Below are 17100 nucleotides of genomic sequence, written 5' to 3' on the forward strand. Positions count from 1 at the left end.
AAAATAAGCACCTGTGGCTGCTGCCTTGCCAACAAAGCAGTACAAGTCACTGTACTTTGTCCTAGGGAGTTCCACTTTCTTTTCTCCTGAGTAAGACTGGAAAGGAAGATTTTTCTCACTTCAGGAGTTTTTTTTCCAGCCAATACCCGTCACCTTGGCTGCTGTGTGCAGTGCACTGTTAGCTGGCCAGTGCTGCCACAGGGGCATGGGAGACGCTGGCACTGGTGGCCTGCAGCAAGGTCCTCCTGCATTCTTGGGCTGTCTTGGTGCCAGAAGAGCCCAAGTTAGAGAACTGGTATCTGGACCCAGCCCAGAGAATTGTGGAGCAATTCTAAAGATCTGTAGCTCAGCATAGATAGGGAAACAATATTTAAATACCACCCTCATGTCCTCATGTTCTTTTTCAATTTCTTGAAGCTGAATAAGCGTATCTTGTCATCTTATGTGAAAACAACCTTTGGTGGATCATCTGTAGTCTCTTCTTACTACAGCTGGTGAGTATTCCTGTCAGCAAAGTCAAAGGCATGAAAGTAGCAGTTTTAAATCTTGATGAATTTCCTAGTCTCCTCCTAGGTCTATACTGTATCTTGCCGAAGGTGCATGGAAATGAGGTGGCTGTTTTAAAACTTGTTGGTCATGTGTATTTTTAAGGTGATGAGGCAGGAATGTGGGTATTAGGCTATGACCCAAGGGGTTGGAAGGGTGTGTGAAGTCATGAGGCCTCATCCTTTGCAGGATAATAAAGCCTGAACAACTGGGATCTTGCATAGGTTGTGCCCATGCAAGGGCAGGGCCCCGATGTGAACTATTCTCTAGTCACTGCCCATATTTCTCCACCTGAGAAACAATTTATTTTGTCCCAGAACAGAAGCTGAGTGTAAAGTAATACCAATGCAGTGGTCACAGTAGCATATAGTGCTGTCTGAAATTGCCGCTTTGAAACCGGTAATTGCTTTCTGTTATTTGTTCTTAATATACTGAGAGAAACTAGATGTGTACCTTTTTTGCAAATAAACAAGATTACATCAAAGATACATTGATTCTATCATCAATTTCTCATCCTGACATCATCTGCAGATCTCAAGTATAGGCTGGCTGCTTTAAGCAGCAGACAGAACACTAATGGAAGCTAATTTAAATTTCCATTTGTAACCCTCATCTAAAGGTGCAAAAACTTCAAATGCATATACCTTATGTTTCAAATGTAAAGTTAAATAGTAATTTTCCAGATGAACCACTGTCTGAAAATACACAACGCAGTCCCCTTTTGGAATGATACACAAAGAACTTCTGTGCTTTGAAATGATTCATAGCAGATAGGAAGAAAAGTGATCATTAATTGATTCTTCAAATAAAAGATCACAAGTGTAACTGAGAGACCCTGTTGGAAAATCAAATGGACTAAATTTGCAGAGAAGCTTGTGCTTTTCATAGAAGTCTTCTGGCAGAATTTCAAATCAGCTTGATGATTAAACAGCAGGTCATTTAAAGTGTGTTTACATTAACAAGCCTCTGTAACCATATTCATACTAGGGCAAGGCATAGCACACAAAGAGTTTGTTAGATTATAATTAGTTTAGATTACTTTCCATTATGTATTGGTAAAGGCAGCCCATGGGCTGGCTCATGTTTCAGGTTACCCTGCTGTTCCTGTTCGTGCAGCAGTAGCTTTGGGTAAGGTATCTGCGTGACAATATCTAAAAAAACCTGCCCAGCAGTTTTAAGTAGTGACCCTTGCACTTCTTTGGCTCATGATCCCGTAAATGCCACCACCCATTCTTCTTATCAAACTTTAAACTGAAAATAGGACAAAAGTGATATAAACTGTGCAAGGCTGTATTTCATAAGAGTCTTTGGGCTCCTTGCAAGCAAGTCTCTAGATTACACTGCATTAAACCATATTCTTAATTAGTCTATGAGTGCCACTGGAGAAACAGACCTGTAATATGTAACATCAGAATCTGGTGTTAACTGCTTTGCAGTGTTCAGACCTTTTTATTACCTTTACCACCCATACTTTTTACAGGTTGTGTATTCTCATGTGTTCCATCTTTGAAACCACATAAATGCTGGTTTTTACTTCTATGTCATTAATTTACTTGATATGTGTGAAAGCAAAGTAGTCACACTGACACTTCTGAAGAATGTTTTAATCCTTTGTGTTATTACATAATTTCTTGATTCGTTTTTATCTGGTGTGGTTTAGCACAGCAGTATGGACCCACCCACTGCATCTCAAAGTGTAATCTTTCTGACACTTAAATGACATTTTTCCATTTTCTTGGGTAATTAATAATTTACAATGTGGGCCTGTAAAGAATCTATGCTCGTATTTAAATACCTGCAAAATTTACAGGTTCACTTCTTCATTTTGAAAGCTCTAAGGTAATATAAAATGTTTCACTTACTGCTCTTCCTTCTTTTTCTGTAAAGAGCTTATGTTCTGCAGATTGTAAAACTGTTTTATAAACTGTATCTTGTAAGATATATAATTTTGTAGGGCTGGTTGGTGGTTCCACTGTCAAAAATTAAGAAGGAAATAATTAGAAAAACTATGCTTAAGCCAAGCCTGTCTGTAACATTAAAAGGTGTATATATAGATACAGATACATATACACATATGAGTATAATAGGGTCAGAGGAGTCTAAATCTTACAAGTCTGGGCAAACATTTGTGAATTTACTGTGTATTATGATTTCTGATGTTAGACTATTTTGTCTCACACTGGGAAGAGGAAAAGCTCATTTAAGATTAAAAGTTGAGAGGTTAAGGTACAACTGAGAGACACAGCAAGTATATAAATTTAAAAGAGCTAGTGAGAGGAGACAAGGCATCCGAACTCCCATATTGCCAGTGGATGCAGTCAGATAAACCAAGGAAGCAAGTACTACAAAGGTCAGCCTAGCTTGGAGTTATGGAGATGGGGGTCTGAGCTCAGGGAGCAAAAGATGCAGAGATAGAGGCGCACTGTAGACAAAGAGGAAGAAAATAAGGAATAGCCTGGGAGATGCAAAGAGGCTACTCTGTCCATCATGTAAGTCACCTGAAACTCAGGGCAATCTCTTTATTAAATCTTGTCTGGAACTACATTTTTCTTGCTTCATGTCTTCCTCTCAACATGCCTTTTTCCTTGCATGCGTTGTGGAGTTTGGGAGAAGTAGAGCATATTCTTTACAATCAGTTATGAAAATGAGGCTTAGAACAAGTTCTGTTCCAGTCACCTCAGCAAAGATCAGCACATCTTTCCACTCAGCCAACCATGTTCAACTAGTGCTCTGAGAACAGCATGTAGAAATGGTTAATGACTTAAAACTTCATATGGCAACCAGGGATCACAATTTCAAATAAAAAAATATTTGCCCTCCAAATCTGGCTTTCTTGAAAATTGTTATTGTCTGGGCGATGAGATATTTTGAAAATCACCTGGGCCAAATTAATCAGATAGTGTGTATCTGCTTAACTCTACTGAAGTGGTGCTGCACAAATATTTACTGAATGAAGATGTCAACTCACAATTTTATGTTACTTATTAAAACCAGATCCGTTTAGAACTTTTACCAAACTGTACTTTGACTGCCACTTTGATGCAAAGAAGAGTTTTTTTCTTGAATATTTATCTATATCTTTATAATATAATGTCATTTCAATACAATATTGTTTCTGACAAATTGATTCATTATTCTGAACTACTGATCTTGCATAAGCTATCCTCTCATCACCACCTGATCACATAGCTCCTTACATCATTTTCATCTCTTTCCAGCTTTGAAGTTTCATCATCCTTGTCAAGATCTGGAAGTGCAGGCCAGGGTATGGTAGTGCCCACAAATCAGTAGTGGGTAAGTGCCATCTTAATGTCTCAGACAGCAATGTACTTTAATACTTATTCATTTAAGTTCAGTGTGTAAAACTCAAGATATAATTGAAATATATTGAATCTTCATGAAAACTCTAAAAAGAAAAGTGTTTATTGTGCTTCTAATGTGGAACCAAATGTTTAAGAAAGTGTTCATCAAGAGCAAACTTGATGCTTCAGTGCTATGAAGCTTTACTATATTGGTTGTTGGTGTTGGAAGTCAGGGAGTCTGATGTGAGCAGCATGACTTAGAAAAAGGTATTTTTTCAGACTGGGTGCTTTAAGTATGTAATTTGTCATGAAGCCAGTCAATGATCTGATTTTCAAATGCCATTTACACAGGATTCTATCTGGTCTGCTTTAGATGTTCATTCCATTAAAGACAACACACTGGAAAGCCAGATCTTAGAGTCTCTTTGGGGGCACAGCACACAGGATGCCTTCAGGCACAACAGCCATCTTGAAAGCTCTGTCACCCTCTTCTCTTAAGCCCTTTTTAACACCCTGCATGTTGTCTTTATTTGTGTCATGATCCAACATACCCCCACGAGGTAACTGATACTATGATTATCTGAAACTATCTCAGAACAAAGTGAAAGCAATTAAGAAACCTCTGCCAAGGCACAGATCCTGCTAACTGATTAACCACTGTCTCAGACTGTTTACTTGGAGTGCTGCTTGAGGCCCCCATGAAGTCAGTCTGTACACTTCATAAGGCATTCTGATGGGACAAAATGGAAAAGATGCTTTAAGATCCTAATTATCTCTGTGCTTCTCCCCAGTCATTCCAAACATGCCATGGTCATGATAGCTCCAAGGATTTTTCAGGAAGTTCTAGAGGTGGTTGGGGAATCTAAACCTGACTATGCCTCCTAGCTTAGAGAAATAGCATACTGCATTTCCAGCCATTCGTGGGCAAGTCATATAGCAAAAGCTGGGTTTTACTGTGAGCATCTCACTGTTTTTATTGTATATCCAAATTTAGTAATTAATCAACAAAAATAATAGCATCTTCTGTTACTGATATTGTCCAGCAAATACAGTGATCTGAAGTTATAACTCAGAATGTTAATCCTCTTGAATTTTCCCTGTTATTATATAAAATCACCACAGGAAGGTGAGTTTTGTCTCATTGCTCTTATACAAAGTTTAAATTATTCACTTTCTAACCAGACATCAACACTATATATTTATTCACAAGTAGGAGCAGCAGGCCCAGGTGCTTCTGTGTGGTATCTACAGCTGACATTTCAGCATTACTGGTATTCATAGTCCTGTAGCTTGTTAGCCACTTGCTGTCATATGAACCAAAAACTTTTAGGGGCCTAAATGTTTGCTGATAAAACCTCATAGGTACTTTCATTTCTGCTGCTGGGCACACACTTTGTGAGAGGACAGTCAGGCTTTCCCAACATCAGAACAGGGTATTTGTGACAAAATACCGAGTTAAAGACAGCTTTTGTTCCAAACTAGTTTTCTGAACTCAGACTGTCTTTCAAGTCCAAGTAAACTAGGAGTTCATCAGTAGCAGGCCATCAATCCTACAGACGATTTAGATGGTTTTAAAGATGCTCAGAAATAAAGAAAAATTATCTGAAAGAATCTAATGAACACATCTGGAATGTTTTATTAGGATCATTGTATTTAGTTTGAAATCTCTTGAATGAATCATTCCAGAATGGTGTTAGAAATTCTCTTTACTCTAAGAATAGTGTATCTTAAATTTATACTTATAGGCCTGAATTAGTGCTCAGCGATATCTCTATATCCAACTTCTTGTTATCTTTAAAGTGTGTGTTTGGAATTGTTCATGATTTTGTAATGAAGACTATTTTTGTACAGCCTGCAGAGTGATAATGTAAAAGCAGCAAAAAAGAGCTAGAAAGTAGTTAGTTGGAGTTCAGAAAAAGGACCTTTTTTTGGCTGACAATGTTGTATAAAGATTTCAGAATTAAGATAGATGCAAAGTTTACTCTAAATTTCAGTGCATCTAACTTAACCTTTCAAAACTCTGCAAACTCTGGGAAACATATTGGACAGACTAAGATAAAAGTATGATTTTAGTCAAAACTTGCTCTTCGAGTTAATTGTGGAATACTTGCTCAGAGGTATAAATTTTCACACTATTCCACTCCAGTCTCCAGTTGTGAGAGTGTACTCACAAACTTTGTACTATCATAGTTATAGCACAAAAACTATGGACCTTTAACAGAAAAGTTAACTTTTGCTAGAAGGTTGTAACATCTCATTATACATTAATTTAGTAGCATCTTTTAAAAAGAGCAGCACAGCTTCCCTCATATTTATTACTTCATATGAATGACATCAAGAATGGCTTCTTCTGAATTAAAGAAAAACTTGGAGGTTGGTAATTTGATTACCCAGAGGATAGTTCAGTTTCTTTACCTAAAAATGAGCAAGGTTAAAATCATATGCAGCCAGGTTATTATTTTAGTCTGGCTTAACTCTTACTTTTTCCTGATAGTGATATAATAAACCCTTTTTAGTTATTAGTAGTTCAGGTTGAGAGAAAAACTATGTGTGAACTTTGTCTGGATTGCAGAAAAATGACATTTTAAATCTTCAAAAGAAGTAAAAAGAGACAGATATTGATTGTAATTAGGAAACTTATTTCTGTACCTACTGCAGATTGTATGACAAGTGACTTAAACATCTCTGTTTGCTTTCCCAGTGGAAGAATAGCCACAGGAGTATTCACTTCTGCATAATTAGTATTTGAAAACCATAATACATGTGAAATGTATTACAGTGACATTTTCTGAATATAGTTCTCTCTTTACCACAAGGTTGCCTTGCTAAGTGTCTAAAAGTATTTTGATCAGAAAAGTAATATTACATATTATAGCTTGGTAGGTTAATCCATTTGTGCTTTTGCAATTTTAAAGTTACAATGACTTCTGGAAAATGGAATATTCTAGAAAATTAATATATATCAGGGAGGAAAGAAATGTTTCTTACATTATAGGGCAGCAAAATTTTGCATTTTATCCCAAAGGTTAAAGTGCATGTCTCCAGCTAATCTATTGAAAGATTCGGTTTGCATATAGTTATAGAATGTCAGTGAAATAACCCTTTGACTTTGATCTCCCTTTTGAGTTACAGCTTAGAATTTCCCAGTGATAATAACTTTGGTGGAACACAAGGAGGAAACATAAGCTAAGTTCTCCAGAAAATCAGAATTTAAAATGTGAAAAAAAAAGAAAAAGTGCTTTGCGTTTGAATTTATAATTATCTTTCTGTTAAGGATGAAGAGATGCTTTTGACAGGAGGCTTGAAATCTCTCCTTCCCCATGTGCTAAGAAGAATAATTCGATGCAACAGACTGACTATTAGTAACACTTCTGGAATGGCGGAAGGTAAGTAAGCCTAACAGCTCTCTGTGCAAAGTGATTCCATTTTAGATTCATAACTATGTGGTTTTTTGTTTGTGAAGCATTGAAGAAATATCAAAAGCACTAAAGTAAAACAGAAGAATATGTTATGTTCTTGGGAGTTTTTGAAACCACCTTGTAAGCACCCAACTGTTTTTTAAATCATAAAGATATAGCAGAGAAAATGCACCATCTTACCTGAGTAATGTACATGGACTTAGCTTTCAATGTTAGCAGTGCATCCCTCTGCTTCCAATTGTCACTGAGAAATGATGGATGCAGAAAATATTTGAAAAATCTTTAAGCAAATCTGGCTTTGCTTGCATGTTATTATCGCATTTGTAAGATGACCTGCTATGTTCTTCACAGAGACCTTGCTTAACTTAGCACATCAAATATGCTTTGGGGAAGAATTAGAGATATATAGTTACAGAAGCGGTTTTCTGCTTCATTTGTTGCATAAAGTGAAGATTTCTGGCTCAGCTATACTGGGAATTATAAGGGGGGAGGGAAAAATTAGTTTTATACTCAGATAACTGAATGCATTCTGGAAGATTAATTTCTGTCTTGCCTGTCATAGCTGGACTTCTACAGAAGCAGAGAAACCTGTCGTTGTTCTGATCAACTTCAAAAAGTAATAGAAACAAAAATACCATGGCAAATAGCTGATCAACAAAGCTGTGTGCACAGTAGTAGCACTACAATAAAAAATGTTAAAGGTCATTTTGTAGAACCATAGTGAGTCTTGAAATTGTGGTTTTCTTTTCTATCAGTTCCTAAATTGAAAATACTAATGGAAGACATTTTATAATGTTAATAATATGCAGTTTGCCCCAACTGAATTTTTTAATGAATTTGTTGCTGCAGTAGTTTCAAATGTATTAGTTCTAACATTTTTAGAAGTATTATTGACATACAAAACAAGTTCATGAACAGCTTCATTATACAAAAAGAACCATTGTAACCAACTGTCTTATGTTGTTGTTATCCAATTCTTTCTTACTGTCCTCATTGTCATTCACCAAAGAAATTAAAAGCTCTTTCTAAACTTCTCTGAACTGGGACATGAGTGTGTTGAATTAATGCCTGGGTTGGTCAGCACATCCAGCACCACTACCATTGCTTGTGAATATATTCATAATAATGACTCCATAATGCAAGTGAATACATCAGGAGGTATGGATTTCATTTGTACAAAAAGTAAGGATAGCTATCAGGAGGATATTTGCCTGCAGATTCAGTCTGTCATCTGTAACTAGTATGTGAAAATTGGTGTTGTCAATTGAATGCCCTGACTAAACCCATAATTTTAAGAAGTCATTAATATAACCAGCAAAGCAGCAAGTGCCTGTGGATTTCTCATGGATGGCAGGGAATGAAGTTGAGGGGTAACTGAATGTAGTGTTTTATTCAGTGCTAAATGTAGTATGTTTATTCAGCAAAAATATTTGTCTGTATTTAGCAAGAATCTCTTTCTGTATTTAGTAACTTTTGCTAGTAATAAAATGAATTTTTGTGCTGACTGCTCCCAAGAGAGCAGTTTGTGGACAAATTCAGTATGCAAATACATGCTTACCTCAGCCTTTGCTTTGCATTTTTCCATCAGGAATAGAATTCTATCTTTGGATTTCTTTGTTAGCTTTGGTCAAGAGTAAGATTTGGCTCAGTTTCTACAGCCTTTGAAGGAAGCTTATTGATTTCAACTAAATTATTGCCTCTTTGATGACAGACTACTGCAGTATTTAAGAAAGTGAGTGCTTCTGTGCAGCCTCCTACTCGCCTGCCTGATATCAGACAGTAATAACTCTTCAAGAGAGTATCAGTACAGAATTTAAGGACTGTTAATTGCTGGGTTTATACACCCCAGACCAGTTGTACTCCAAATTTCCCCTCCTTATTTGAACAGCTGATATTTCCATGCAGGAAAATTTAAATGGCATTGGTATTAACTACTACTGTTAAGAAAATAAATGCTAAATAAATGAATGGGACCTTTCTTCAGTGGTACTCATTCCAAAAATATCAATGTCTTTAGAAGCTATTTCATGGTAGTAGTCAACAACCTTTTAAATCAAAGCTGTTTCCAAGTGAAGAAAGTGTAGCAGTTCTGTGTATTTTAGGTGGTTTTTTTTAAATTGTGTAGCTGTTCTGTGTATTTTAGGTGGTTTTTTTTAAATTAGAAATAGTGGAAATTACTGAGATTCAGTGAACAGTCAAGAGTTTATTCCTGACCTGTAATCGTATCTGTTTAATTGCAGCCCACATTAAAATTCCCTAGCCAAGAAATTTTAAAGAATGTTCTACGAACAACACGATACCAGGAATTTATATCTTGGTGTTGTGAAAAATAAATGTGAAAGTGTGGTATGCGATAGCCTTTCTTTGGCTCTGGGTTAACATTTGCAAATAAAGTATTTTCCTACAGAACACTAATTTCCCAGGTTAGACAAGAAATTATGTTTATATATAAATTCACAGAAATGTTTAATAATTATGGTGTCTTCATATTCTGCTACTACCCATGTCTGCCAACTGTTTTAGCCATGAATGACTTCACAGGTAGAGTGGGCCCAGCTATGATTTTTAAGACACTTCAGGAGGTTTAATCTAATTACAGAGTTCTGAATCAAAAATTTCCTTTGGACCATCCAAAGAAATTTATACAGAAAAGTTACTGTTTCACAAACAAAAAGCTGAATTAATAACCAGTCATTACTACCTTCCACAATTCAAGGCTATAAACAGGCCAATGCTGTGATTTTGCACAAGTCCCTGGCTGATGACTTTGAGAAATTCTGCTATGCAAACGATGGACCCTTGCCACTGCTGCACAGAAGTCAACCAGGTGATTGGAAATGTCCTTCCCTGAGTAATGATTCTGATATCAGGTAACTACAGACCATTTCTGCTGGTCAATATTCTGCAGTGAATGCTGGTGGTGATTAGGAGGGTTTCAGGAAACAGCCTGCTTACACTGTTGAACATTTTGAACAAGGTTCTTTTCTTGGAATTATACCTCTGTGTGAAAACCATGTATATAACAGCCTGATCATCTTGTTCTTGAGAAACATGTTATGATAATTGTCACTATTACAAGTATTTCTCTAATCCAAAGGCAAAATCTTGTGTAATTTTAAAATATTTTGCAGTCTGAGCCTGCAGAATTCAGTATTAGTGTTTTATATTTCTTTTCTTTACTAGAAACATGGCCATGATGTCTGCATGATACTTGCAGAGTCTCTGAAATTTGAATGATGTACTCCTGTAGTAAACACTAAAAACGTGGCTTAAACCGGCTTCCGATTTTTTGAAAGCCAGAGGCTAGATACACATAAGGGGCCTTTACCTATAAAACTGAAAAAATGCTGTGTTGGCCAGCTTGGTTTTGTGCAGAATAAGGTGTTCTGGGGGTTTTGCCTGTGTTTGTTTTGTTATTACTCAGAAAAAAAGTGGCTGTATCTTGTGGTTTCACACTGGGTTTATGTCAATTCAACCAATGCACCTTGTTTTCAAAAAATGTGATAAAGCTGTGATAACTTCTTATTTCACTAGAACTGACTGCCTACAGTACAGAAAATATGAGCATGGAGCTTGTACTGGATCACTGAAAAGCCTTAAGGAGTATTCTGAACAACTCAAGGACATGGTGACTTTTTATTTAGGCTGCAGCTTCTCTTTTGAAAAAGCAGTCCAAAAAGCTGGCATTCCTATAAGAAACGTTGAGCAAAACTGTAATGTAAGCATGTACAAAGTAAGTATATGCACACACATAGTCTTTATTGTAATTTTGCCTGTGAGTTTTGCCTGTATTCACATTAGGTGCATATACCTATTGTTCAAATCAGAACTGTTTTTCTCTACCTACATAGTAACTTAAGGCATGTGCTAGTGCTGAGAGCATGAAAGTCCAGAGTAAAATATTCCCAGCCTCATTTCAGTGCAAGGCCAGTCTTCTTTTTTTGTTCATTTTTCGTGACAAAGCTTTCCCCATTTCCTGTGGCAGCCATTTCATTTGGATTCTTTCTGGTTTGCCCTCTCAGTGTCACCCAGTGATCCAGGCACTATTCTGACCATGCCTTTACGTGTGTCCTGCTCTCCATACCAGCTCCTGCTTGCAGTTGGAATATTCCTTTTATAAACCATGACCATAGCAGTTTCTTCTGCGTGACAGCCACATTTTGGATTTTTCCTGTGACAGTAGAGCCTTTAAACTGCACATTTGCTGCAAAACCAGGCCTCTGGGACAGAAGATGTTCCCAAAGACTTGGGGGTGTCTACCATAGCACTGAAAATTATGACTGAGCTCAGAAAGTTTATGGTGTAGATTTTAATGTTAACAGAAGTCTTAGTGTAATTCTGGCTCCAGTAAGCAAACCCCTTAATACTAAGAACATTAAAGTACATATCTGCATACCTTTTTCCTTTAGTTCAGATGTTGTGCTACTAGAGGAAGGCTATTGTTGTTTTCAGTGTTACTCTTACACAATCTGTGCTATGTTCCTGGTCAAAATGAAGGTGCAAACGTATCTCATATGTGAGTCCTTCTACCAAGCCTAAAGAAAAAGTAGAACTATGTATCTGCCTCTAGCATTTCAGAATTAGGAAAAATTTTATAGTTTATAGCACATTAATGCTGTGAAGAACTGCACAGTTTGTTTCTTCAGTGACGGGCGTGATTATTATTATTATCATTATAAAGGCTTTAAATGAACATTTTCTAGACAGCTCTAGCTCTCTGCGTGTCTTGTTTATGTTCAACTGTAACTCAGATACCAGACTTTCTTTTTATAAAAAGCTGACCTGCTAAATAGAAATTTCTAAATAGAAAAGGTGCTTCAGCCTCCCAGTTGGTGAGGATTATGAATTCCAGAGCCTTTGTAGAGGCATGAAAGATTTTGTATGTATGGAACTGGCATGCTGCTTCTGTGCAAGTGGGTACTGCCATCAGCAGCAGCTCACCCAGGCGTGTTACAGGGCACTGTGTTCAAGTACAGAGGGTAGATTCAGTCCAAGAAGATTTGCAGCTGTGCAATAATCTTCTATTAGCTTTTTCACTTTCTGTAGAGGGAACACACCATTGTTTTCTGATAATATTCAACATATACTGAGCTCACCTTGTTGGGTGCACAGAAACAAGAAATGCATGATGTTGAAAATTTTAGTGATCTATATGATGAAGCTAAATGATGGACTCTTAAAGGAAAAAAATACGGGATCCTAAGAATTTTTTTCAAAAGGATTCAAAATGAATGTTAGAATGCCTTTCTAAACTCAAGTACAGCACAAAGATTTAAATTCATTTATTCTAATATTTTAGAAGTAGTATTCCATATTCCTGCTAACACTGGATTCTTTTGAACTGCCAGACATCTGTGCCTTGCTACAGCGTTTCTATGTTTCACTGCAACTTAGTAGTCACAATGAGACCTATTCCTGAAAGCAAGTTGGAAGCAGCTGTGCTAGCAACGTGTGAATTAAAAGAAGCCCATGGAGCACCAATTCACATAGGTGACCCTGGTCAGTGCTTTTCATTTTTCACTCTTCATACACCTGACTATTGATAAAAGTGAAGGGGGAAAGCATGGGAAGTGGTAGGACTGAAATACCTGTACCACTAAATCTATTATGTTTTAATCCTTTCTGATGGTCACAAACCTGAATATAAAAGGAAAAAGAAAGAAGGAAAAAAAAAAAAAAAGAAAAAACAAGGTGTTGAGTAAGCTGAACACACGGATTTCTTAGATAAAAGATAGTTGTTGGATGTAGGTAAGTTATATGTCAGGGGTGGTTTTGGTAAAAAAGTGTAATCACATTTTTCTGAAATGTATGCAGTTTCATTTATATGTGAATACTTTCTTGCTGTCAGAGATTCCAGTGACAGGGTGGCAATGACTGACAGCATGGGGAAAAGTATGTGTGGATGCGTTGTGTCTTAGTGGTTGAATGTGAAAGTAAATACTGCATTATTTTTAAAAATACTGAGATGGCATACAATGAGCATAACACTTAAGACAGAATGAATAGAACTATGACAAGATTTTTTTAAAAATCTAGTTTGAACAAAACTGGAAAAAAAATAAGACAGGAGGCTGTGTGGATAAGAGCAAAACCAAACAAACACCTGTAATATGAAGATATATAGGAATAATTCCCCCCTGCTGTCAGAAGTTTGGTAGTCATGGGCTGCATACGTGGAAGGGGCATGGAAGGAGATGTCTTTGGTTAACACAACACTCCAGTAATGTATTTGAGTAACATATCTGAGTACTTAAGTCTGAGGAACTAGTAATAAGTCATTACTAAAGAGTAAATTATTATATATACAAATTACATAAATTAATTCCAGAAAAGATAGTGGTACATTTAAACACCTGAAGAATTTAAAACCAAGGGAGGATAGTGAGTGCTTAGAATGACCCAGATTATTACAAGTAGGTGTTAGAATAAAATAAAAGACAATTTAGTGAAAGGCAGCTAAGAGTGAGATGTATTTATCTAAGGCAGAGAGGAAAAGAGAGATTGATCATTTTTCTAGCTAAAGAATGTAGGAAGTTAAAGCAGTAGAAAATGTGTTCTAGAAAGAACTCATTTTGCATTGCAATCATTCATTCTTGTTTGCCAGTGCTACGAATATAATTCTTCTGTTTATCCAGAGGATTTATATTATCTTGGAAGCTCAGCATAAATGTCTAGCTTGTATTTTGTTGCAGAAATAAGGTAAATACATTTTTATTGGTGTTGTCAAGTACAAACAGGGAAATCAAGTCAGCTCAGGCTCTGAGAATATGCTCTCAAAGGCAAACTAAATGTTCCACTTTAGGCAGATTTGACACTCTTGCACTCAAGTCAGTGTCATTGAATGATGTTTGGGGTCTACCCCCCAGCTTTGCAGTATTACTGCTTAATTAGAATCACTCATGATTTAATTTTTGATCAATTCCAGGTCTGCTGGGAATACAAGATCTTTCTAAACCAGATTATGGAGGTCCAGTTCACCTTCACCCTGGTGATATTCCAGTGTTTTGGGCCTGTGGAGTAACAGGAGTAGAAGCAATTATCAACTGCAGTATGTGCTGCTTGGAGACTTTTTTAAAATTATCTTTCAGTCTCTTTTCTCTCTCTCTTTTTTATTTTGCTTTTTTAAAAGCAGACTGGATGAGTTGGCCAATTAGCAGGCTTGATTTTAGGGTAAGATAAAAAACACCCCAACCAAACAACAAAAAAGACTTTGGCAGGACAGTTTTTGTTGTGAAATACAGCTCTACTTTAAAGAAAATTCCTGCTGAAATTTCACCACTTTTGAGTGAGTATTTTAAAGGTTTAAATCTACAGCTCTGGCAACATCAAAACATCTTTTTAAGCATTGTAAAAAACAAGAGGTTTAAAGGCATTCATTTTTAAGCTTCTTTCTTTTGAAATATTATTTTGTACTACATTAAAGCAATAGCAAAGGAAAAAGAAAAAAAAAAGAGAAAAAAATAAAGAGAAGCCAAAAATCATTCCAAAATGTTGTCAAGAGCTAGCAAATTGATTGACATGGAAAAGAGTTCTTAAGTATCTCATGGAGAATGTTGAGCTTTTAGTTTTTTCCAAAATTAAGTAAATGTGACACACTTTACATAAATGAAACTTTCTCCTCTGCACAGAGTGTTTCTGCACTGTGTGCAGTGATTTATGGAGGCATGAGCACAAAGAGCAAGAAAATGCAACAAAACCATAGTAACAGTATTATATACTTCTCTAAGTCACTAGAGTGGAATGAAATACTGTATTTTCATTCTTACTGAAAAAGAAGCTTAACAATCGTAGGCAGTATAATTGGGAGAGCCTTGGGAGGCCATCTGCTTTGTCCTTCTCTCCTTGCAGGATCTTCATGGTTTCTTACAGATGTTTGTCTGAACTTCTCTCAACACCTGCTCTAAATATGTTCAGCTTTAAGAGAAGAGACTTCTTTTTCTTTCTTACATACAATCTCTTTTCTCCAGTCCCAAATCCATGCTGAAAATCCTGCTCTTTCCTGTATTCTTCAGCAAACCTATTTATCTTCCTCATGCATCCTTGTTGTAAGGAAAGGAGAGAAAAAAATTGCAAATGTCTCTCCAATCTGTTGCCCAAAGTGACTGTCTATCCTGCCCTTGCCTGGAACTGACTTTCACTCATGTTTATTTCTCCATTTTCTATATTATAACCAGTTGTCATTAGTGCCTTCCAGGAAATTTTTGACAGTTTTTGTTTTGCTGTGCTACTTTCTCAGCTAGGTAGTTAAAAGTCTGCCATACCGTCAGTACCCATACTTTACATGAATCTGCTAGCTTGTCACAAAAAATTGTCTGCTCACAGGGTTCCGTGAGGTCTAGTAAACCTTAACAACCATGTTCCCCAGGTGCTTTAAATTGCTAGCCATAGAGTCCCAACAGATCCAGCTCAAACCAAGCACATATATACTTAGTAAAGAAATATCTTTATTTTCACCCTCCCAACCAAGTGAAGATTTGCTTGTTTAAGTATACCAGTTGAGATTTACCTAACAATGTACCAATTTTGCCAAATCAAGAATTACCTAGATCCAGACTTCTGGAATCAGTATAAAGACAAGAAATATTTTCAGCTTAGGGAGCTACTATGCTGTCAGGTATAAAGTAGCTTATTTTTCTCTGGGGTTTTAGAGGCTACTCGTATTTCCTTTGCTAAGGCTTACTGGTCCCCTTTTGTCATGACTCTTTGCCACTTTACAGTGGTTGTGGTTTAGGGGAGAAAATTGGAAGGGTAAAAGCTGGAAAATGCATGGGTTGAGATAAAGACGGTTTCCTAGGGAAAGCAAAAGCCATGCATTCAAAGAGAGCAAAACAGGGAATTAATTCACTGCTTCCCATGGGCAGGCAGGTGTTCAGCCATCTCCAGGGCAGCAGGGCCCTGTCACATGTAATGGTGACTTGGGAAGATAAACGCCATCATGACAGACCTTTTGGGAGGGCACCGGAGTTCTGTTCTTAGGTTGCCTCAAGTTTAGACCAAAGAGAACATTGTGGAAAAAACTCAACTACCCATGTGAGCTTTTTAAAAGTGAAAACATTTTCAGATGTACAGGCATATATTTCTTTCTCAAAGTGTATTAATTACTGCAGTGTAAATTTAAAATATAACCTATTTTTGTAAGTGTCATCAGGCAGGGACTCTGTTGTTATATGAAGTAGCTTTTCAAAATTTTATCATCCTGATAATTCATTATGTTGCAATAATAACATTTAACTGAAGCTTTTTCATTCATTTTAGGTGCTCCATTAGCTTTTACTCATTCTCCTGGCTGCATGTTCATTACCGACCTGAAGAATGACAATGTCAGATCCTTAGGAGGAGTCCCACAGGTCCACTGCATCTCTCAAGATCCTCTGCGTTTCAGTATTGTGTCAGCAGAAGCAGCACAGAAGATAAAGACTCTGGAGACTCTAATTGGAATAGATCCAGGTATAAACAAAAACTGTCTCCCTTTAATGCATTCGTTGTGGGGTAGATACCACCTAACCTGCCTTTTTACATATTTAAAATTCAAGAACACAGTAAGAATCTAAAGGTGGTTTTACGAATTCTTTGTGGAATGCAGTGAATTTATATAATTAGGTCTTATATTTTCTGTTAGTGTAGTTAATATCAGAGTCTGGCCAAAACCATTCATCTGATCTTGATGACTATATGCTCTCAAACATCACAGGAGCACTGATGTTTACAGCAGACTGGAGAGTCCCCAGGGAATAAGAACTGTTACAGAATAAAACTGAAATTGGTATGTAAAGTACAGGGTACCTCAGCTTGCTGGTAACAGCTACATGGGTGTTCACTGTAGAGTAAATAGC

The 17100-nt window shown here is 36.8% G+C and overlaps 1 protein-coding gene across 16 annotated transcripts in view; it reads left to right on the plus strand.

Moving 5' to 3' along the window:
- Positions 1-17100, plus strand: part of DGLUCY (D-glutamate cyclase) — a 48435-nt gene that overhangs the window by 15728 nt on the left and 15607 nt on the right. For 13 of the 16 annotated variants that reach the window (XM_042047148.1, XM_042047154.1, XM_042047159.1 and 10 more), the window contains 7 exons: positions 3765-3840; positions 7123-7234; positions 9984-10137; positions 10802-11000; positions 12616-12766; positions 14193-14315; positions 16523-16714. In XM_042047148.1, coding sequence (XP_041903082.1) covers positions 7132-7234; positions 9984-10137; positions 10802-11000; positions 12616-12766; positions 14193-14315; positions 16523-16714 — 922 coding nt within the window. In that variant the 5' untranslated portion in view covers positions 3765-3840; positions 7123-7131. Of the gene's footprint in view, positions 1-417; positions 495-3764; positions 3841-7122; positions 7235-9983; positions 10138-10801; positions 11001-12615; positions 12767-14192; positions 14316-16522; positions 16715-17100 lie in introns of those variants that run through there. The other 3 variants (XM_042047151.1, XM_042047162.1, XM_042047165.1) reach the window with 3 other exon arrangements.

This window comes from Corvus kubaryi, unplaced genomic scaffold (assembly GCF_017639235.1).
Source record: "Corvus kubaryi isolate FWS band 111438036 unplaced genomic scaffold, C.kubaryi_AGA036_p1.0 66, whole genome shotgun sequence".
Lineage (NCBI taxonomy): Eukaryota > Metazoa > Chordata > Aves > Passeriformes > Corvidae > Corvus > Corvus kubaryi.